At 36.6% G+C, this 25358-nt stretch overlaps 1 protein-coding gene across 1 annotated transcript in view; it reads right to left on the bottom strand.

The window, feature by feature from the left end:
• The window catches only part of DCC (DCC netrin 1 receptor), a gene marked incomplete at its 5' end in the record, with an annotated part of 1195962 nt that overhangs the window by 48134 nt on the left and 1122470 nt on the right, over positions 1 to 25358 (bottom strand). Inside the window, 2 exons of the mRNA XM_082640204.1 lie at positions 9014 to 9226; positions 18180 to 18335. Coding sequence (XP_082496330.1) covers positions 9014 to 9226; positions 18180 to 18335 — 369 coding nt within the window. The remainder of the gene's footprint in view (positions 1 to 9013; positions 9227 to 18179; positions 18336 to 25358) is intronic.

Raw genomic sequence — 25358 nt, 5'->3', positions numbered from 1 at the left:
CATTCATAACAATGGGTGGAGAGACAGATTAAGAAATTGGAGGGGGAATGCTATCTAAAGCAGTTTGGTTATTTAAAGGGGCTGGTGGGAAATAGCTTCCCGGCTGCTGGATGGATTTATGATTTAAGGGCAAGACCTGTTTAATTGAAAGAGGTTATGCTTCTCTCTAGACTTAAGAAATGATATTCAGACAGCTCTGAGCAGATGTTCTGAAATTCTCTGCTCAAGACCATTCTGTCTTCCAAGCAAGGGCCCATTTCATTGGCTGCTCCTTCTCTGGTGCACATACTCGTGGTGCAATACAACCTTCAGGAGTTAGATCTTGTTTCACCAGCCATTGAACCATTAAAATGTACTTTTAAACCCCCTTCCACATGATGCCACTGTTTCTTATTATAAGGCATTGGAAACTTCACTGGGCCCAATTTATAGGGCAATGTGGTCTCCAGAGTATATCAAATCAGAAGCTCCTGGATTCAGGGCTAACATCTTTAGCTAGCACCATTCATGTTGACATGCTTTGACTCCCTCAGGAAAATGAAACTCTTTCCAGGCTAGATTTTATTCTCCCCATTTATAGTTGTGGAAAATGGAAGCACAGAGGTTAAATGACTTATTCAAGGCCAACCTACCCAATGAAGAGGGGAGCTGAGTCCTAGTGGAGTTTTATTATTTTCCTCCTGTAAGTCCTCTTTCAGTCACACTTTGCTCCTGCCAAAGAGAACAGGAAGACTGGCCAAATTCTCATTACATGATGCCTTCCTGCCCTTAGTCCTGCACCATGGCAGGCGTCAGCTCAGACTTGTGTGCCCAAAGCATTCTGTTTCTATTAACTAACTGTGGTCCCACTCCAGAGAGGAGCCAAGAAGAAAATAAATAACTATAATTTTAAATGCAGCACCTACCAAACCTAAAGATTAAACCAACAATCTCAGACTTTAAAGGTACACTAGGTAAACACATTACTGTAGTCTGAAATATGCTGTTTCTATAAAAAATCATGACTCAGGTGACCACAGGAGTAGAAAGATACAAACAACTGGGTAAGAGGATGGGAAATGTGAAAGAAGAATATTTAAGAAGGGCAATTTGGAGTAGATGTGAAAAGAGCAGTGGCTGTAGGTACCATCAGATCAAATGGGCAAAACAGTGATGGTCGTTTTGCACCAAATGCAAAAACAATTTGTTGGAATCCATTTTACCACAAAAGATAAAGGCATTCTCCTCTGAGAGCTTTGATATTATGGTAAATAAAGAGATTCTGGCAATAAGAGCATCAATCCTCTGCAAGCCTAAGATGAAAGTCTTCTCTAGGAAGGTGTTTAACACGGCACTTGAATTTCCCATTAAGTCCCTGCCAATAAGATAAAAGTTACAAACATTGAGAAGAAGTAGGATCTTTAAGTAGTTTTTACACATTCTCTTAGATACTGCAGGTCATATCTTCAGAAGTAGTTCACTGATGGTTAAACTCTCACTTTTAATCACAGAGATTGTTTCAGCGTGTTAGATCTTTCACAACACATTTTCAATAATCCATTAACCCAGAGGTTTATGTGCACACGTTTTGTCTGTTTCAAAATTTCCCCCGTTCCCAAAGAAAGCAACTGGAATCTGACACATGTTGATGAACCATAAGGAGCTCTGTCAAATGCTTAGATGACTTAAGATGCACAGTGTGCAGCTCAGAATCTATACTCAAAGGAAAACCTTTCTCTTACTCATACTCTTTCACAAAGCAAAGAAGAAATACAGAGAGAACATCCACCCTTATTTATGCAGTAATTAAGATTGCTGGAATTTCATGTTTTATTCCTCTTTGAAGAGGAAAGTTTATCTAATTCCACAGATTAGAATTAGTAGGATTCAGGGGAGCAGAATTCCATAACTGGCATAATGGAGGGAGTAGTCCTCAGGACTCTATTTGCACTGAGCCTCACTCCCTCTTTTTAGGAATAAAGGGGATGCTATTCTTCTGCAAGGTACTACGATCCTCAAGATATTTCACAAGTAACAACATCTATATAGAAGTAATTAACCATGTGACCTAGCAGGTTCATAGGATATGTGAAAGGAATAATTGCTGTCTTGCAAACAACCTATTCCTCAGCCTTTCGCTCATCATCCTCTGTCACCCACAAGGCTACCACTCCCCAGTATAATCCAAGGACATTCTTCTTAGATTATATGTTTCAAATTATATAGTCTACTAGGTAACAAGGTTCTGAAAATAGATTTGTTTTCATTTTCTCTATGATTATCTAGATAGCAATGCAATACTTTAACCCTAGAGTATAATTGTTTAAATTTGATAATTAGCCTCAATTTTTATTTATGATCTCTAGCAATTCTTGGTACAATATTTTCTCTTGTTTTTTTTTAATTGCATAAAAATTTGATCAAAAGGACTCAAATTTTGACTCAATGGTGCTCATTCACCCCCTCTTCCCAAGAGCTTTTTGCAATTCTAAAAAGTATCAGCCATTCCTTTTTCAGTCTCGTTGACCTTCACATGTTCTAAGCCACAATCTGAGTAATATTCTCATGTGCGTTAACTTTTATCTTTGTTTTACACTTCCTTCTGCTCATCTTAATTTTATTATTGGACTCCAAAGCCCTGGCCATCCATGGTGCATGGTGCTGAAAGCAACAGATGTCAGTTCCCTGGCTCCTTGCCCTCCTGTAGAGGGATCCGGCAGGTTGGACAGGTGAGTTTGACAGGAGTTATTCCAGAGCTCCTGTCTAGTTCCTATCTTGCTATAACTCCTTTCCTCTGTCTAGCCTACATAAAGGAATAAAACATTTACTCAGACACTAAGCTAAATAACTCAACCTCCCGGCTATAAAACAATTCTTTCTGAGCAATATTTAATAACTAGAATCATCCTAGAAGCCTGCTTGTAGGGAAAAAGTCAATCTAAGAATAACTACTCACAGAACAAAAAGCTAACTAAAATCCTTTATTTTTCTTCAGCGTTCTACTTCTCTGAATTCTTTAAACTTGGCCATTAGCTCAACTGTTGACCTTGGGCAAGCTGCTTAACCTTTTTAGGCTTCAGTTTTGTCATTTATAAGTGAGGTACCAGTCACATGGCTTACTCATAAAGTGTCCTCTAGAAATGGCTTCCCTCTCTTTGAGGCAGTTAGCAGAGATTTTTTCTATTTAAATACTGGAACACCATACTAAAGGAAATAGTATTTTATTAAAACACCAAGTAGGTTCCAGAGTCGCAAATATTGGTGATGTATAAAGCAAACTTGACTTAATTACATTTACCAAGTAATAATTTAGAATGACTAGACCAAATCAAATCAAATTTCATCTATTAAAAAAATGATCTGTTGGGAATGAGGACAAGACAATTTCAAGGGGGTACCTACCAAAAAAAAAAAACCACAATAAAAAAGCCTCAAACAAAAAAACAAAAACACACACAGAGATGAGCCTACACATGAGATGAAATGTGAAGGAGGTGGTGTAATTTTTCACTCTGAAATTGATTGGTGGTATTCGCTCCAAAAACATCAAATCAACACATTTTTCCTACTTAACTATGCCAGTGATTTATTTGATCTGACTGGCCTGAAAAGTGACCCTCTTGTTCCACCTGCTAAAGGATGTCTGACCTCTGCCTGTGACTCATTTCAGCAGAATGGAATACTCAGGTGGAATCCTGATGAACACCCCCAACAGTAGACTACAGGTGACTCAAGGAAAGGAATTGTATTAATGTATCATGGTAATTTATTGGCAGTTTTGTGTGATAGTATATTTACTGAATGAGGCCTGCCAGAAAGATCAGGTTATAGCAGGAACACATGATTTCCCAACCAGCCATAAAATATAAATCAAATGCCTTTTCTGTCCACTGTCAGCCACCTCCACCCACTCCTTGTCCTCAGTTCTCAGACAAATTGAAGCACATGCCACAATTTGTAGAAGGAAAATCAAACTCAATTTCGCAGTACAATGAAGTGAGTTTTGGTCTTGTCATGTCCACTGACATATCGAACCCTAGAAGATTGAAAAGATCAGGATGTTCTAGGTTTTCGCTTTTATAAATTAAAACATGTAGAAATGCAATGTGTAAATGGAAGACAATACAGCATGTATGCAGCTTTACAAAGATGCAAGAACTCCAGGGGGGCTAATGTTGTAAAACAGCGCTACGATATAAAAGTCACTATTTAAGAGGTCACATGTTCTTTCCCTTTAGAATTACAGCCTTAGAAGACAAATGGTCTCCTAATCCAGGTTCATTTAAAGTGCAGCTGATCAGTTCACAGCTAAAAGGAATTTTCACTAGAGAAGAAAAACAAAACAACAAAAAAACAGCCTATCTTGGCCCTTTGTAGAATTTATGTCAGATCTATAATGCCATAAACCCAACACTCTTATCAAACATTTTCTATTTAATCTGAAAGGGGACTGAGCCAAATCACTTATATGTTCACATCTGTGATTTGCAAAGTGCAGTATGTGTAGCCTCCCTGATATGTGTAAAGACCACACAGAGATGAAGCATTAAGAAATGGAACCACTTTATCACGACGTGATGATGAAATTGTAAGAAACACCATAAAACACCCTAGAGTCTAGTAAGCTAAATTTCTAACTGTGGAAGGAAAAAATAAATGAAGGAATGAATCTGTGTTTTCAGGTAGGTAGAATGTCACTCGTTATGACAACAAGATGATTTTCTAATTACCATTTACTAGAGAAATACTGCAAAATTCTCTGCAACTCCAAGGAAGTCATTACTGCATATTATGTGGTGCCCTATACCTCACATAGAACTGCTGCAAACATAGCTTCGCATGCCTTTTTGGAAGGCAAACTGAGGCACAGATCGATAATGCTGCCCAAGAAAAACCACACACAGGAATTTGAGGAGGGAAAGAACTTCTTCACTGATCCTAATTTAAATGGTTTCAAACCAGAAGGAACTTCTCATTGGGCGTGATCTTTAAAAATTACAGTGATGCCTTACGTCACCATATTCTAAAGTAATTACTTGTGGTAAGTAAAGATAAATTCAATTAGTAATTACACATTCCTTTATTGTGAAACCCAGAGTAAAATTATTTGAGGTATTTTTTTAAGCCAACAAGAGAATGACTTTACTTCATCAATCAGTTTGACTACAGTAATGATTTTCTTAGAATTAAAATTTGTCAAAAGCTCTAAATATTTCATCTTTTAGACTAAGAAGCAAGTAGTTAATGTCACAGCTAATACATTTGTCAGTCTGCTAATTTTCTTTTTCTATTAGAATAGGTAAACATCAGCCCTTTCTTAAAAGCATACTATTTACCATGTGTCAGGAGCAAGGCAGGGAGAACTTATTTGAAAATCATGAGGTAGGGTGTTACGAAATGAACAGGAACCACAGGGAGACAATAAGAGAAACAAAAAAGGGAAAGGCATTTAATAATTCCCAAGTGATGGTGGGGTGTGCTTCAGGTGAGTGGGGGAGGATGGTATTTACTATGAAAAAAATAAAATCAACCCCGAAAATGCAAGCCAGAGATATTGGAAAATCTGAAAGAAAAGATAGTTTGTAAGAAATAGTTCCACTAAAAACAAAAACAACATTAAAACAAAAGACTTATAAACATGCAATGGAAATAAAAGAAAATGAGATCTTGTCCACATGACGTTAGAACAGAGAATGGTTCTTCAAATATGCTTATTATTTGAGAGAATAGGTGTAGAGAGAGAAGAACAAAATCTCCTTTCCATCTTTTAAAGATATAATACACTCATTTATGCTACATTGTGCCAGATTTTCCTTAAGGCAGCTTCGGTTTTACTGTAACTAGAAGAAAACAATAACTAGTAAATAATAAAGGTAAGTGCTTTGTTCTGCCTATTATCAGATGTTCTTTCTAAAATTAGGATCATTGGGTCATTTTGGGGTCATTTTTTGTTATTATAGATCACTTGGAGCATGGGTTGATATCCAAACCTTGTGTTCCAAACCAAATATTACTGCCACAGCAAAATTTTCACTTAAAATGGACTTTTGAATATCATTTCCATCTTTTTTCTCTGTATTACATAGTTCCTCAAAAACAAGACCTTTGCTTCCAAATAAAGAGAATAGTCAACAGTATAAAGTACTATAGCACTTTAGTTTCTTGGCATTATAAAATTGGTATTCTCAGTATAAAATAGTTAAACATCTCTAGAAGGAATGGACAAATTCTCAGAAAGGTACAATCTCCCAAGACTGAACCAGGAAGAAATAGAAAATATGAACAGATCAATTACAAGTACTGAAATTGAATCAGTAATTTAAAAACTCTAAACAAGCAAAAGTCCAGGACCAGATGGCTTCACAAGTGAATTCTACCAAACATTTAGAGAAGAGTTAACACTTATCCTTCCGAAACTATTCCAAAAAAATTGCAGACGAAGGAACACTTCCGAACTCACTCTATGAGGCCAGCATCACCCTGATACCAAAATCAGACAAAGATAACACACAAAAAAGAAAATTACAGGCCAATATCACTGATGAATATAGATGCAAAAATCCTCAACAAAATACTAGCAAATTGAATCCAACAATACATTAAAAGGATCACACACCACAATCAAGTAGGATTTATCCCAGGGATGCAAGGATTTTTCCTATCCACAAATCAATCAGTGTGATACACCACAGTAACAAACTGAAGAATAAAAACTATACGATCATCTCAATAGGTGCAGAAAAAGCTTTTGACAAAATTCTCATCTTTCCTTATTAAAATGTGAGGGAAGAAGCCTTATGAGAAAATGGTATTCCCCAACTCAGAATTATTTCAGATGTTTCACATTTTTTTCTTTTTATCAGTTTTAGAATGATTTAATTTAATAGGCTTTAAAAGATTATCTTTGTTTTTGTCATTAAATGAGTTAGACATAAACTAAGAGTTACAAATGAATTCCTAAGAGTTCAGAAACCATGCTTTCTGCAGTTAAAGAAAGGTGGGAAAAGATGCACCACTCCCTAGCTGTGTAGACTTAAATATGCTACTTAGATGCTCTGTGTCACAATTTCCTTATCCATGAAATGGGGTTAAGAAAGTAGCAACCTTTTGAGGATCGTACACCATACTACAAGTCTTCAGAAGCATGCAGGTCACATAGCACATGCTCAGTAAAGGTTAGTTATTACTAGTAGTTGCAATTAACCTGCCATCTATCCTGACTATGTCTCCTCCAAGATCATTTCCTTTGGTTGGTATTTCAGCGGGAAACTGAGTGTAGCCAGAAATCACCAGGCAGCATGCCCTCGACACAGGAATTTCATGAAATAAGTTTTCTTGCTTCAAACTGTCCCTGTTTCAACTAGCAAAGACCTCATAGCTTTGGGGCAATACCAAGTAGCGGATTCTCCTCATCATGTGTATGTGGGATATATACGTGGGGAGTGGGAGAAGGGCTTGGACAATATAGACTTGCTTGACTTGCTTTAAATCCTAGTGTGGGCTTCTTTTGGGCTAGAAGAGCCGTCTCCTGTGAAATGAAGTCATGACCTGCAGTGAGCCTATGTGTCAGAGAAGACCCCATCCTGCCCAGGCGCAACATGCAGCGTGCATCTCAAGGGATGGAGTCCCACATCCCTCCTGTAGCCGAGCATCCATATGAGACACTACATGAATGGTGAGAACACCAGAGGTGATTCACACAAATCGATTAATATGATGCCAGGAACAAGATATAGTCTTAATGTTAATATAAATTTAAGATTCATAATTGCAGTCTTATTTTTCCTAGTTTAAGCAGTCACTGTGAGGTTTATGTACTAATGCAGCGACTAAAATTGCTGTGGGTATGGATCTGAGTAACAGAAACTAACCCAAATGTATTTGTACAGTGGCCGATTGGTCCATCCAGCTGCCTGTGTCTATTAAGGTGGCATCTCTATGTACTTGGAACCATTGAACATTACTAGCTTATTCCTAATTTTGGAAGTGACATACCATCACTTCCATTGCATTCTTTGGTCACCAGACCAACCCTGGTGAAATATGGCAGAGAACTCCTTGTACCATCTACCTGAAATCCCCATTCCCTTTTGCCTTAGAGAACCAACATCACCAAAGATTTGCCTTCATGTTTTCCTTTCAACCCTGCACTTTAACCTAAAGTGCCAATATTCCAAATAATTTTGAGCACTATGTAGTTCTTTATGTATCTACTTAACTAGTTAGTGACCTATATTTCATCCTATCTATTTGTTCCTCCTCTCCTCCCCTTCTTCCTCCTCCTTCTCCTCCTCCTTCTTCTTCCTTTGTCACTCTCTGTGCCCCCTTCATCTCCCTAACCCCTAACAGAAATGAAAAGGAGCTCTGGTTCAGCCTCACTGGATACCAGCTAAGGTAATAAAATGAACACTGCACTGGGAATTAGGGACTCTGGTTCTCCTCTCTGCCATTTGACTTTCTTAGAAAGGAAACATAGAGATGTTACTTCCTATCTATCTAAGTTGTGGTTTCTCTATTTCTAAAATTAGGAAGTTAGACGCTACACTGGTCTGATATGCCTTTCTGGCCTTGGAACTCTAAAATAAGAACCCCTGCAAGATGACTAATGAAAAGAACAAGCAGAATTATGAGATTTACATGCATTTCTCTAAAAAGTTATTTTGCAGACATCTGTACCTTTTACTCTAGTCTTGGAGTCTAGCTTTAAATCCTACAACTCATGTGGCAGACAGAAGAACTTTTCCAGTATTCTCTAGTGGGCATACCTATAGCACACATTAAAAGTACTGGCCTGACATTCAGGATCAATGAACAACTTTCCAAAGGAATGAAAGGCACCTACAACCAGCCAGTTGCTTATAAGGCAAATACTTAAAAGCTGCACCACAAACATCAGTGAAAGACATGAGCACGCTGGGCACATAATCAATGTCAAAAAGATACATTACGTCCAGGCCTTCTCGGAACCCTCAAGTACTTACGTGGAGCCACCAGGGATAACAAAGCTTTTAAGTGTAAACAAATGGGCACTTACCTGACTGAGACAAAAGCGGTGTATAAGGGATTTTCGGTTCTATTGCACTCATCGGTGGAGGTAGCAAAGGGTTGGCGAAGCTGCGGAGTGGATGAGTTGGTCGAACACAGGCCGTGGGGATGGTTCTGCTGGGCGCCTCCTCACTGCTGGGATGCTCAGGCTGTGCTGGGGGCAACATGGGCGGCTGTTGGGTGGCTGGTCCTTCGTTCACTGCTGCAAGGGAGACACAAAGTGCCATTCATAATCCGTGACAAAGTGGGCTTTCCCTAAGTCACCCGAAGGGGCCCTGGAGCAGTTCAGAGAGTTATGCCAGGATGTGACTAATCCGTTCTTCACATTGAGAACATTCCATCCCTCTACCCTCATATATTTAAGGGATATGATAACACTGCCCCTTTAAACAGTAGAAATAGACCCAGTAGGACAGGGCTCTATCTTCCAGGGAGAGTAGTAGTAAAATATACACGGCACTGACTGTATTGCCTGAATTGTCTGGGCCTTGCAATCACAAGTGAAAAAGAGAGAAAAGAAGAGTTATTTCTCCTTTCATAAGTAGCAATGTCAGTGAAATTCAATGTACCAAACCCGGCTATGGCTGCATTATTATCTACCAGCCGATATGCCAATTTTTTTAAACATGCCATGTCAACTGTCAGACAAATCAGAGTTACCGGGTGCTCAAGGCATTGCTAATAAAATGATATGAATAATAACCATTATCATTATCTTCCATAACAAAATAGAAGCACATCCAGCTAAGAAGTTATAGGAGAGATGAACCTGCTGAAACAAGTTGCCTGAATGCAGAATTGCAATTTTTTATCTTGGTAGCAAACATTGTAATTTTCAGTCAGATTACTATGGTTAGAGAGGTTTCACACAGCTGTTTGTGACAGTCTTTGGCTATCTGGACAGTTTTGCAAGTGGAAACACACCTTTTCTCCAGAGAACACAGTTTAGTTTGACTAAAATACTGTTTATCATGCTAAGGATGCTGTGATTTGACTTTATTCATTCATATTCAGAGTCAACAGATCCCAGTTAAATTGAAAATGAACAGAGCTGCATAGTAGGTATAAGTGTGGATGAAAGAAGAGTACTTCTGATGACTTATTTCTTAAAAAAGTGCTATTGGGTAAAGTGGAAAAAATACAGTGATAGAAGATAATCTCTCACTCTTTTTTTTTTTTTTTTTTTTTTTTTTCTGTACGCGGGCCTCTCACTGTTGTGGCCTCTCCCGTTGCGGAGCACAGGCTCCGGATGCACAGGCTTAGCGGCCATGGCTCACGGGCCCAGCCGCTCCGCGGCATATGGGATCCTCCCAGACCGGGGCACAAACCCGTATCCCCTGCATCGGCAGGCGGACTCTCAACCACTGCGCCACCAGGGAGGCCCTAATCTCTCACTCTTGAAAGAGAATTTCTATGCAGGAAATATTTCAAGATAATTAGTTTGTGAGATAATTTTGAGACACCTCTCTGGGAGGCTCCATGAGTTCAGCAAAGGGCAGAGGAGATAGAAAATCTGATAATGCTGAAGGGGGTGGAGATTAAAGGTACAAAAGATCAAGATATCATAGTAAAGATATGCAAAAGTGAAATGTGCCTGCAGAGGGTATTTGATATTAAAACTCATTTGTCTACATTCAGAAAGGGTTAGAGGTCCTCTGGGTCGCTGAGCGGGCTTCAGGCTTACCCCATTCAAAGATGGAGATGAGGAGATACAGGGCTGGCCGAGGACAGATGCAGTCACATAGCAAATGGAACCAGAAAATGGGCAAAGACTTGATTAAAGATTTCTTCAAATATGGAAAGTGTAATCTAGCAAACTGGATAGAACTCTGAGGGCAAGAGCAGTTTGAAGAGAAGTACCTTATCTCTAGGCTAGGAAGTCCTATCAAAGATGGAGAGGAGAAACACATGCAGGTACAATCTCAAGGTTAAAGTGCGGGGCTGCAAGGAAAACATGAAGGCAAATCTTTGGTGATGTTGGTTCTCTAAGGCAAAAGGGAATGGGGCTTCAGGTAGGGGGTATAAGGAGCTAAACTGCTTTTAAGAATGTAAAGGGAAAGAGGAACATGTGTGTTCCATCAAGATGGTGTAATTAGGTGGTTGAGAGTATAGTTTTAGAAACAAAGAAAATTATGGTTTTACTCTAGACTCATATTTAGCCTAAAGGAACAAATGACCAACGGTCAGTTGTCCAAATAAAAATACAGTATCTCTCAGATCTAGATCAGAGAGAAGCAGCTGCAGGAACCTACAACGAGGCCCTTCTTTATTACCAAAGGGCTGGTTTTTATTAAAGGGTCCATATCATCATATTAAAAATGCCTCTCCAAGAAAAGAAAGTTCACAATTTTCCTCAGAAATCTGCTGTAATTTTCTCTATTGAAGATGGACTGCAGTAAATCCATATCATATTTTGAAAACTGCTTTAGTTATTACAGAAATAATAATATTTTGTGATGTCTTTCTTTTCTTCATTCCTTCCTTCATATTTTCTTTTTCTATTTCTTCTACATTTTTGAAATCAAAGAGATCTAAGTTAAAATATTATTGTGATCATAGGTTTAATAAAACGTACATGCAATTTTTTTAGTCTTCTGAAATTTAGTTACTTTAAAACCTCAGGCTTCACATGAATTCTGTTGACTTCGGTGAATTTTAGGGGGGGGGCACTCCCATTTCTCTTCTCTTCAGCATATTTGAAAATAAAAATGCTGTGCATGCATCGTCCTCCATTCCCAAGTTTTCAGTTGGCCACCATGATTCCCACTGGGAACATCACAATGTGGTTCTTGACTTTGAGAGAAGTAATGGTGGCTTGATACCAATGGACCAGCTCTTTAGCAAAATCAATACTTAGTACCACATAGTGAAAAGGAATGTGCCTAATGCAATGTGCTAGGTGGAATGGGAGGGTCCAGCCTCAACACTGAATGTATCAGTAATGCATAAGGGACTGTTTTTGTTTTGTTCAAAACGTTAATTTTGCTTAATACCTAATACAATGGACAAGGTACAGGTTTTCCATAGACAATTCATAATGCTTATATTTTACATAGAACAAACAAACAAAAAAATGCCTTTTAGAAATGGCTGACATCTAAGGCAGTGAAAAAATTCTCAGACAAACACAATAGCAACTGCTCCACTGGAAAAGCTCTCATTTCAGATGAGCCCATTTGGCCACTTCAGGTGCCAGCTTCAGGACACCTATGTGAAACAGATTTGCTCTGTGACATGACATTTAGCTGTACTAAGAGCTCTAAAAGCAAAGAAAACCTCCTTTCACCCATGAAGTGCAGCTTCACTGCAATTCAGACACTAAAGTGAGAATCAAATATGTACTGGCAAGGCACTCCTTTTCAAATGATAAAATGTAGGAATTCATTGTACAAATAGCATACAATTACACAGCAGAGTCAAATCTCAAGGCACTTTATAATAATTAATGTCAACACATACATAATTGCTATAGAGTAACTGGCAAAAATATTGCCAAAATGGAAATGAGGATTTTTCTTCTATCTAAAATTGCAATATTTGAAAGAAATACAGCACACTAATAACTCTAAGCAAAGACACTTCAAGACTCGAACATTTTTAGGAACCAAATTCACTCATTAATCTCAGAAGAACAACATCATGCAATAATCCTAAGTAACCCCAATTCCTCACAGTTCAGATTTTTTTTAAAAGACCCCAGAGAAAAATTCATGAACTCTACTGTGCTGATCTTATTTAGGGCAAGTTCCATTTGTTAATTGATTTCCAATTTGGCGGAGAGGTGGAGCGGAAAAATAACATGGATAAAGTTGACCAGCTTTCTCACTAAGACCATGCATGCCGACACTGAACACAATAGTGGAAATCATCTACTCTTCTCTAGTACCTGTTTCAAAGATGAGGAAATGGGGGCACTGATTTTATACTGATTTGTAGAAATGAGACCTCAAGATGATTATTTGAAGTTTTCAAAAGATAGCACTTTTCCTTGTTCCCCAAAGGCCAGTTACTTTGCCTATTGAGGCTAAGAGCAGAACTGCAGTGCATTAGTAGGAAGAGGAAAGATGTGTCCATCATGACTGTATAAAGCTTTATCCATGGATCACCAAATATGTGTTATGCAAATGTACTTTAACCTATATCTTTCCTTTCCTTATGGGAGGGGAGAAATTCAGCATTATTTGTGTCTTCAGAAAGCAGCAGTCTTTGGGGGCAGAGTTTCAGAGTTTTAGTGATTCATCTCTCAAAGTCAAAGGTCTTTCTGATAACATTTTTTTTTTTTTTTTTTTGCGGTACGCAGGCCTCTCACTGTTGTGGCCTCTCCCGTTGCGGAGCACAGGCCCTGGACGCGCAGGCTCAGCGGCCATGGCTCATGGGCCCAGCTGCTCCGCGGCACATGGGATCCTCCCAGACCGGGGCATGAACCGGCGTCCCCTCCATCGGCAGGCGGACTCTCAACCACTGCGCCACCAGGGAAGCCCGCCTGCTAACTTTTGAGGAAGGAGAGTTGCCCCATTTCACACAGTCAAATGCTTCTTTTCCTGTGTGTGCCTTTCACTGTTTTTCAAGGTGACTAATAAGACATCTCCAGCCAGAGGCATGAAATGTTTTCTGCTTGAGAGAGAACAGGGATGTTTAGTGTTCTCCAAGGCATTTAGAAACTGATACTGAATGACTGGAAGTTAAGTGTTTCTGACAGTGATTTAGAGCATATTTCATTTCCTAGAAAAGAGGATGCGTTGTTTTTTTTTTCTTTTCTAAGCAAGCACTTAGAAACACGTATTAGTTCCTATACCTTTTGCATTTCACTAAGCTTTGGTCAAAAAATACTTGAAGGGCTTCCCTGGTGGCACGGCGGTTGAGAGTCCGCCTGCCGATGCCCGGGATATGGGTTCGTGCCCTGGTCTGGGAGGATCCTAAATGCCGCGGAGCGGCTGGGCCCGTGAGACATGGTCACTGGGCCTGCACGTCCGGAGCCTGTGCTCCACAACGGGAGAGGCCACAGCAGTGAGAGGCCTGCGTACCGCAAAAAAATAAAATAAAATAAATAAAATAAAACTTGAAGAATGACTGAGTATATATTTTAAAAACATGTGAAATCTTGGCCAGGAGTAGAATGCCTATGCCTTTTGATTTTAGATGAGAGTCAAGAATTATTAAACTAAGAATTCTGTTAAGAATCTTTTATTTGCATAACTTTCTATAATAGTTACATTATCTATTTTATGTTTGTATTATATATTATGTAATAGTTACATAATTAAATTTATTTTAAAATCCTTACTTTTAAATAAATTAACAAAATAAAAAATCTACTAAGGAGACTAAATTTTTCTCCCTTCCTTCTTCCCTTCCTCCCTCCCTCCCTTCCTTCTCTCTCTCTCTTTTTTTTCTTTCTTTCTTTCTAATAGACCTTACTTTTTAGAGCAGTTTTTAGGTTCATAGCAAATTTGAGTGGAACATACAGAGATTTACCCTCTGACCCCAGATATGCCCAGCCTCCCCACAATCAAAATTTTGCACCAGAGTAGTCCATGAGACTAATCACAGATATAACAAATCTGTGGTCCTTAACCACAGATGAAAACAAATTTTATACTAGCTCATTTATTGTTTTTTTTTCATTGAAATTTAACTTTTGGAATCAAAGAGTAAGTGGGATGCTGGATTTTCCGAAGGAGATGATGCTTTTAAAAATGGAAAAGAATCTACAGGAACACCCATGAATAAAATAGTTAATTGCTAGTTTTAAACAAAGTAGTGAACTTTGGCTGTCTCAGTCTTGTTGGAATGAACAGATAAAAGCCATTCTTACACTTCCTTTTAAAGTTAGAGAATATAAATGAAATCAAAAGAAAGCAGTAACAAACCAATGAGAAGAAAACCAAACTAAAACTATAAACCTCTCTTTTCTGTTGGGGACAGTTCATTTCAGAAGTTGAAAAAGGGACTTGTGGGTTCTGAATTCTTTGACTGGAATCATCGTCCTAGTTGTCTGGGGATTCGGAAATTTTGGGTTGTTGGACTTCTCACACCTTTCGTATTTAAATTTCTTCAGTATGGTTTGGGGGGTTTTTTTCTTCGAGTTTTTGCACACAACTCTATTCTCTAGACATAATGTGCAGTGAGAAAAAGAAAAATAAATATAATTATCTCTTGGTAGATTCCTAATGCCTTTTAATTCTAACCTTGTTACATCTAGACGATTTATGATTTCTTAGGCTGTCCCTGTTGAGTTGGAAAAAATATAGCTACCCCACAAATATATTTTATTGCTGTTACCATCTTATCTATTACAAAATATCCTATCTCACAGGAGCTGCTGAGTCGGTCATTCATAACAAGGAGAAGAATGCCATAAAATCGATTTTAAAATGCTGTGCTTGAAGGAAAAAAAAAAAGCCAAATGGCACAGGAAAAATCACCAGGGTACATATAATAGCTTGAGAGTCTTTATCCATTCCTACATTCCTTGAAACAAATGAAATACTACTCTCAGGATACAAAATCAATATACAAAAATCAGTTGCATTTTTATATGCTAACAGCAAACTATCAGAAAGAGAAATTAAGAAAACAATCTCATTTACAATAGCATCAAAAAGAACAAAATAGTTAGGAATAAATTTAACCAAGGAGGCGAAAGAGCTCTACACTGAACACTACAAGACTTTGATGAAAGAAATTGAACAAGCTACAAAAGATGGAAAGATAGACTGTGTTTATGGATTGGAAGAATTAATATTTGATGAAAGAAATTGATGAAAGAAGACTTTGATGAAAGAAATTGAACAAGCTACAAAAGATGGAAAGATAGACTGTGTTCATGGATTGGAAGAATTAATATTTTTAAAATTACTACCCAAAGCCATCTACATATTCAATGCAATCCCTACTGTAATTCCAATGTCATTTTTACAGAAATAGAAAAAAAATCCTAAAATTTGTATGAAATTCTGAATAGCTGAAAGCAATCCTGAGGACAAAGCTGGAGGCATCATAGTTCCTGATTTCAAGCTATCCCACAAAACTATAGTAATTAAAATAGTATAGTATTAGCATAAAACAGACACAGACCAATGGAACAGAATTGAGAGCCCAAATAAATCTCCACATATAAAAATCAACTAATGTTTAACAAGGAATCCAATAATATATCATGGGGAAAGAACAGTCTCTTCAATAAATGGTGGTGGGAAAACTGGATAGTCACATGTGAAAGAATAAAACCAAACCCCTATCTGGTACCATCTGCAAAAATAAACTCAAAATGGATTAAAGACTTGAACATAAGACCTGGAACTGTAAAACTCCTGAAAGAAAACTTAGACATTGGTCTTGGCAATGATTTTTTTTTTTGATTGGACACCAAAAGCAAAGTTAACAAGAGCAAAAGTAAGCAAGTGGAACTACATCAAATTAAACAGCTTCTACACAGAAAGAAAATGAAAAGGTAAGGGGAGAAAATTCTTACAAATCAAACATCTGATAAGTGGTTAATATACAAAATATATAAAGAACACATACAACTCAATAGCAAAAAGACAATGTGATTAAAAAATGGGCAGAGGAACTGAATGGATATTATTCCGAAGAGGGAATATAAAAGACCAACAGATACATGAAAAGGTGCTCAACATCACTAATCATTAGGGAAATGCAAATCAAAACCACAATGAGATACCACCTCACATCTATTAGAATGGCTAAAATAAAAAAAAACAAGAGATAACAAGTCTTGGCAAGGATGTGGAGAAAGGAAAACACTTTTGCACTGTTAGCAGGAATATAAATGGGTACAGCCACTATAGAAAACAGTATGGAAGTTCCTTAGGAAATTAAAAATTGAACAATCATATGATCCAGTCATCCCACTTCTGGGTGTAGCCAAAGGCCATCAGGATATCAAAGAGATATCTGCACTCCTGTGCTTTTTGCAGCATTATTCACAATAGCCAAAACAATGAAAAAGCTAAGTTTTTGTCCAGGATGAATGGGTAAAGAAGATGTGAGATATATATCTGTCTATATTTATATCTATATCTACAGCTACATCTCTAACATCTATCTATCTATCTATCTATCTATCTATCTATCTATCTATCTATCTATCTATATTATTCAGCCATGAGAAAGAAGGACATCCAGCCATTTGCAACAACATGGATAGACCTTGAGGACATCATGCTGAATGAGATAAGTCAGACAGAGAAAGACATACATTATATAACATCACTTATATGTGGAATCTAAAAAAGCCAAACTCATAGAAATAGAAACTAGAATTATGTTCACCAGGGGCTGGGGGTTGAGAGAAGAAGGGAGATATTGGTCAGAGTACCAACTTCCACTTATAAGATGAATAAGTTCTGGGGATCTAATGTACAGCATAGTGATTATAGTTAATGATACTGTGTTATACACTTGAAAGTTGCTAAGAGAGTAGCTCTTAATTATTTTTATTACAAAAAAGAAATGCTTATTATGTGACATGATGGGGATGTTGGCTAAGGTTATGGTGGTAATCATTTTGCAACACATAAGTGTATCAAATCAACACTTTATACACCTTAAATTTATACAATGTTAAATGTCAATTATATCTCATTAAAACTGGAAAAATACATACATAAAAACAGATGAAATACCACTCTGGGAATTTTTCATTTCCAGCAACTATTTCTTAAAGATGAAAATGTATTGCTGAACTGATTTAATAAAGAGAGCTTTCATACAGTTAATTTGGTTCATAAGGAAAATCAATGAGACATCTTTAGTTATAACCAACAGACACTTAAATAAGAATGTTGGAGGACAGTCACTTGCTTATTAACTTCCCAGTTAACAGAACAAATTAATTTCAAGCACCCATCATATCACTGTTTTACTGAAGCAGTTAATCTTTGTTTCCCCACGACTCCCCATACTGTCAGCGCAATGGACTATGGAAAGACTCCTAGAAAATCAATCCAAAAGCATGTACATAGGGTCCAAAAAAACAGACGATGCTGGAAAAGAAAATTCTAGTACCCCGGTCATAAGTATATCAATCTTTCCAAAGGATAAGAACACCAAAATGCTACACACTTGACAAGACATCCTTGGTATTATTCATTTGTTCTTAGTAAAAAGAAAGGAAAATGCAATACACTAACTTTTTCCGGCTCCGAAACCTCGGTCCACTGACAGTGTAGGGAACGGCACAGGCCGGAGGGTGAACTGCGGATGGGGGTATGCACACGTGGGCGATGGAAGGATTCCTGGGTACTGGGCACTTTCTAGGGTTGGCACAGGGATGGCACTCACGACAGCTGCAAAACAAAGATGTTATCGTTAGTATGTATAATTCTATGTAACCACCTAACAAGCAAAAAGGAAACGGCTACATTTTCACATCTTCAAATCCATGCACGTTCTTCACAGTACCATGTAGGCTCCTTTACTTACCTCTCTTTTCAGAAAGTCCCTTTCTTGCCTCAAAAGAGACAACTCACTCTTTAAGAATCTTACCAGGGAGCATTACCCTGAGGTTTAAAACTTTTCATGGTTTCAAACAAGGAAATGATTCATTAGCCATCATAAAGCCATCTTAAGGCTTCCTGGTTTTTATTTAGTTTAGTTTAGTTTTTGTTTTAGTCTTTCTCCTAGGCAAGAATGATGAGATTAGAAATACTGTGTTGTTCAGAAATGGAATATATTATATAGATGGGCTAAGAAAATGGGAATTTTCTATTAATTCCGTGAAAGAATGTAATGCTTTGGAGATCTATAGTCTGGAGAGAGAATAGCAAGTTATAGTCTAAATAATCACACAAAGGACTTATATTTAAATAGAAAGAAAATACTTTCAAACAGCCAAAATACTAGTACAACTTAGTGACACATTAATTTAAATGCAACTAAATGTTTTCTGTGAATACCAAACATGTTTTAAGTTATATTGACTTAAACCCACAGATGATATCTTACACAATATTTTCTAGGTTTAGTGAGCACTGTTCCATTCCATTATTCAAATATCTGTTCATTATATCATATTATGAAATATTTACTCTAAGTGTAGTCAATCTCCATCTTATAAAATGTTTAGTATTCCCTACCTCTTATTAACTAAAAATAAAAATTAAGCTAGCTACTGGAATGATCAATTTCAACAGTATATTCCTGTGTATAAAATTAATGAAGTTATTTCTGTTATATACTTGATTTTTTATTTAATTATACCCTAATGTCAATTGCTGGAGCTCAGCATGCACAGCAGTGTACATTTACCAAAGGAAAATCTTTTTTTTTTAATCACATCCCTCTTACGAAAGTAATTTCATCATTAAGATACAGATTATCTTGCACTATTGTTAGTTAGAAACAGATTTTAAAAACATTTTAACTTAAAAATGCAGATTAATTACATTAAATACATAACACTTTAAAATAAAAAGACTGCTTCTAGTAAACTGGCTCTTAAAACTGCATTTGAGAATTTATTTTTCAGTTTATTTATAACATTTCTTAAAGTGCCTATTAACATGTTTAATTGAAAAATGAAGTTGGGTTTTTTTCAGATAAAAAGTTTTGACTGGTTTGACAATGAAGACTAACTCTTTTTTAAGTGGGTTAAGTAATGGTTGTTTTATCTGAATCGAATAAAAATACATATTAATCATTTAATGGGATAAAACATTTTTTCAAAAAATTATGTTAGTAAAGATATGTGATATTTCAATGTTTCCAATCCTGTCTTAGTATATTGTATTACACAAAGTACCTCTAAGTGAAAAAAAATCTGCATATGTATTTTATAATTACTTTGTAAGTCTTAGTAAAGCTTTTTACTGTTGTATCTCCTAGAAAGTTAGAAAGTAAGTAACTTGAATGAGTAATAAATACCTTTGAAAGTTAGGTAGTTTCTAAAACTTTTACTTCCAGAAAAATTGAAGGAAGACATTATCTAGTTGTTTACTGAAATACTATTAAAAGTAACTTTGTATGAGAGTTCACAGAATAATTCTGGCATGTAATTTGGAAGGAGTTTGAATCTTTGAATGATTGCTATAAAAATCTCATTGTTATTGCACTTGCTCATACTTAATGCAAACAAGGTTTTGCAATGTTTAGATCAATAAGAGAAAACATCGGAATAGAATTTATGCAGTAAGTAATGTTCATCCATGAATACATGCATTAGTTGCACAAAAGAAGTGTCTTTCATGTCATTAAGTGATAGAATTCTAACACAATCTTATTTTATATACAATTGTGCAGAAATACTAATTGTAATGTTAACACACTGAGAAGAAAAATAATTAGCAGTTAAAAACTTGTAGTCACATAAGGTTATAATATAAGTCTAACATCTCAGTTTATAAAAATATTATGTTTCAAAGAAATAAGATAGATGATCGACAAAAGATAGTCATAAAAACAGATGACAATTGTATATTATTCTGTGGGGAAAGTGAATTGTAGGTACCAGTTCAAGGAAAAAATGAGTGATACAACTTTTCTCTGTAAAAGGGAGCTTCCTCATGTATTTTGTAAATGGATGATGTAGGTATCATATTGCTATGGTATTTTTATACTTCTGGCTTTATTTGAAGGAGTGGAATACCAGAAAAATTACATATTTCACAGATACTTAACTTATTGTAAATGTTAAGTTAAAACTGTGTGTGGTGATACAAAGCTTTTCTAAATTATTTTTGGGAGGACTCAAATGAAAAACTGAGATTATTAAATGATATATAGCATCATAAATGAAGACGCTTTATAATCTATAAAATATCTTATAAAAAGTAAATTGTGGCTATACAAGCATATGAACAGACTTTAGAAATGGGAAAAGAAATAAAATGACAAGGAAACTTTTAAAAAGAATCAGAAATTCAAATCAGATACTAGCCAAAATAATTATAAATTCCCCAAAGGAAAAGGTTATAATTTTATAGTCTTTGTGTCTGTCAAAGTATGGTGCTGGAGATACTTCATATTTTTCAAGTGAGTTAATAAGAAAGATTTTCTATATTTAGAAATCTTTCATTTTAACCCATTGGAGATTTTTTACATGGTTTGATGTATTATTTAGTCTCCTGATGTGTATAGTTACTATGTTACTATAGTAATAATAATAATAATAATAGATTTGAATATATTTGTAAATAAGAGTCATATAATAACGTAAAGCCTGTATTCATATAGCTCAAAATCTCAGTCTCTGAAGCAGTTAATTTAATGAATTCACACATCTTACTGATCAAAATGAGATCACTGCATAGTCATTAAGGTTGACTGCCAAATTGCAAAGCCTTTCCTGTGTTGACAATTTTTACTCATAAATAAATGTGACAATGATAGTCTCCCTTAGATGCAGAAGGCACCCACCTGACAAATTGTGCACCTTTCTAATCAATATTGTTATGTGAATTTAACCAATCTTTTAGAATACATTTAGAAAAAAATGTCATAAATATCTCCTGTTTCGAGCCGAATAAATTTGAATAGAGAAACATAATTTGGCAATCCACAGATTCTGTGTAAGTTAGAAAGCTGAGAGAACCCAAGAGACTAAATTTATATTCCAGTTCCAAGTCTTTCATTACTGAAGAAAAGAAATTTTACTTTTCATGAGTTTTGCATTTTGACTACTGACCTGGGTACAAAAGGTTTGCAAATAATAAAAGTTCTTTAAAAAGTAATAAATCGGTTGTATGTCTCTGCACATCAGAAATTCTCGTTCTTCTATACCCTGACATAAAATAGAATAGTCAGTATTCCAAAGCTTTGGTTTTGAAGTATTTTGATCCATGATTCATTTCTAAACTGGCACAGACATCTACCCTTACTTATAAAACTGTTGTTGCGAAACTAATCATTTGGAAATAAGTTGGATCCAACACTGTGTATTGAAGTGCATTTTGGTATTTTCCCTCTACATGTCAGTTTTGAGAGCCAGAAACACAGACACATATACACACCCTCACAATACAATTCAAGGCATTCACTGCACTGCTCTGTTTATGTAAAACAGCTCAGAGAGCGATATCATCAAACATTTTCAATAAATCTCTGCTTTGTGGCCAACTATGACTAGAAATCTGTTCTGACACAGCTTGCTGACAATTGAATTTATATGTCATACTGACAACACAAAGATTTTTCAAGTGGAAATTCCCTCACCAAATTAGTTAGTGCCCTGAACAGGGCACGTTGATATTCAAAAAGTTTTACAACATTTTAAAAAATGTTAGCACTAAACGTGACTGATAGGAAATCTACAGTAGAGATTTTATTATTAAAGCTACAATTTTAAGAAATAAAGCTCTCTGTAGAGATTTCTCACCATGATACTTGACAGATTTGAGAGATTTGTTGAGGAGGAGAGGTGGACAAACAGAAGAGCAAAGATAATATTTTGAAGTGCAAAGAGTTTAAGTCAAATGATTTCTCATTCTGCTTCTCTTTAGCATCTCTTTATATAGGCAATGGCCTATATATACTCTGGACTATTTGGAAATGTAGTGTCCATAGCCCTTGATAAATATTCTAATTTCCTTCACATTTTCAGGTGTCCTTTAACGAGCAATTGTCACTGGATGGCCGCCACAAGTATCCACAACCTCCACCTTTAGGAAAATAGTGAACGTTCACAATGACGTGTTCTGCAGTTATTTTTTTTAAATTTTTTAACATCTTTATTAGAGTATAATTGCTTTACAATGGTGTGTCAGTATCTGCTCATAGTGGTAAAGAGCCCAAACACTGAGGTCAAACTGCCTGGGTTCACTATCCAGTTCTGCCACTTGGTAGTGAATAAATGTCACAGTCAGTATCTAAGATACTTCCCACTGATTCCCTCCTCAGATCTTCACATCCTTATTGGAGTTTCCTGCCACATTTCACCAGGGTTGGTCTGGTGACCAAAGAATGCAACGGAAGTGATGGTATGTCACTTCCAAAATTAGGTTAAATGAGATTTCTCTCTCTCTCTCTGTCTCTCTTTCCCTCTCTCTCTCTCTCTCTCTCTTTCTCTCTCAGATCATTCACTCTGGAGGAAGCCAGGAGTCATGTCTTGAGCCAGAACTGCCTGGCTAAATCACTCCTGTATTCCTGACCTTCAGAAGCTGTTGAAAAAAATAAATGGCTGTTTTATGTTGTTACATTTTGGGGGTAATTTGTTATGCAGTAGTGGATAACTATACATTCACTTGAGAAACCTCTCTGTTTCTTGGTTTTCTCATCTGTAAAGTGGAGATGATCATTGTACCAACTTTATGGTGTGGTTCTGAGGATTAAAGAGATTATCCACATGGAAGTGCAGCAGGGTGAGGGGTCAGGAGTCAGCACTGTGGAAATATGGGTTATTGATATTAATCTGCTGAGCTCCTATAGATCTGCCCCAAGACTGAGCTGAATACCATTCAATAGGAAGTATTGTTAAAACAACCTTCTTATATGTCTATGACTTTGATCATGGTGATGGTTTCATGGGTGTATGCATATATCTAAACTTAGTAGATTTGTATAAATTAAATATGTACAGTTATATATATATATATGTTATATCTCAATAAAACTAAAAATAAGTAAAAGTTTAAAAAATAAGACCACTTAAAAATATAAGCCAAACTTTTCCAAAGATACTGACAATTATTGCCATTATAGTTCTATTAAAATGCTAATTAGTTCTATTAAAAAAATACCATTTTACATTTGAAAGAGGAGTACATTAAGTTAGAGGAAACTAAATAGTGTTTTGTAACTCAAATTTGAACCTGAGGGAAGTATGACACTGTAAGATTTGTGAGATTAGAAAGAAAAGTTCTTTCTCTGGAGGAAGAAAATAACTGGAATTATAAAATCAAACCGGGTTCAAATTCTGGTTCTGTCTTTTAGGAGCTAAGGGAAAGCCCTTAGTTTATCTAAATCTATCCAGTCAGCCCATTTTTCATGTGGTTTTCACACACTTTACAAGATGAGATACGATGTGGAGGTGACTGGACTAGTGACTGCCACAGGGCAGCTATGAAAACGTCCTAAGAGCAAAAGTGAGCAGGGAACCTTAAGACCCTTACAGCCTCCTACAGCCTTCTCTCACTTCTCAAATGAGATATGGCTATGAAGTCCAGAAATCTGAAATAGTTGTGAACATCTCAGAGTACATTTTGACACCAAGGACATCAGACAGATGAGACTGCAGGAAAAGCAGACTCTGATCTGGGGCAAGAGGACTCCTTTGAGATGAGCTTAAGGCATCACACAGCTTCCTTCTCTGCAGACCAGTGACTTTCCCAGGACACTGTGAGCTCATTTGCTTTAATCTTTTACAAGTTACCCCAGACCACCCAAAAGACTTGACTCAGATGAGAAAGATCCTGGAAGAAAAGATAGTGCATTTTGTTGTAGAAACCTCTAAGATGTTAGGAATTAAGGAAAAATTGGGTGACATAAATCTGAAAAAGTGAGGGATCTTCTAGTCCATCCATATTGCTGCAAATGGCAATATTTCATTTTTTTATGGCTGACCTAGAGAATATTATACTTAGTGAAGTAAGCCAGACAGAAAAAGACAAATACTACAAGATATCACTTATATGTGGAATCTCAAAATAATACAAATGAATCTATATACAGGACAGAAACAGACTCACAGACATAGAAAACAAACTTATAGTTACCGAAGGGGAGAGGGAGGGAGGGAGGGGCAGATTAGGAGTGTAGGATTAACAGATACAAACTACTATACATGAAGTATGTAAGCAACAAGGATTTACTGTATAACACAGAGAATCATATTTAATATCTTGTAATAACCTATAATGGAAAATAATCTGAAAAATGGAATCACTTTGCTATACACTTGAAACTAACACACTATTATAAATTAACTATACTTTAAAAAAAAGCAATGGATTTTTTATTTTTCATATTGCTCTAGGAAACCTTTCTAAAAGCTAGAGTACCTTTTGTACTCCATCATTCAAAATTCTTCCACCAACTCTTTGTCAGGTCCCTCTGGATTATTCCTATAGCTCTGATAATCAAGCTATTTTTTTTTCCTTTTTTTTTTTTTTTCGGTACACGGGCCTCTCACTGTTGTGGCCTCTCCCGTTGCGGAGCACAGGCTCCGGAGGCGCAGGCTCAGCGGCCATGGCTCACAGGCCCAGCCGCTCCGCAGCATGTGGGATCTTCCCGGATGGGGGCACGAACCCGTGTCCCCTGCATCGGCAGGCGGACTCTCAACCACTGAGCCACCAGGGAAGCCCTCAAGCTATTTTTTGCCTTGTAAAATCCTCCCTAAAAACACAATTCTGTATTCCTCATATGTACCATCTTGAACT

Source organism: Mesoplodon mirus, assembly GCF_964341445.2.
Source record: "Mesoplodon mirus genome assembly, chromosome: 13".
Lineage (NCBI taxonomy): Eukaryota > Metazoa > Chordata > Mammalia > Artiodactyla > Ziphiidae > Mesoplodon > Mesoplodon mirus.
This window is presented reverse-complemented; position numbering and strand designations above follow the sequence as displayed.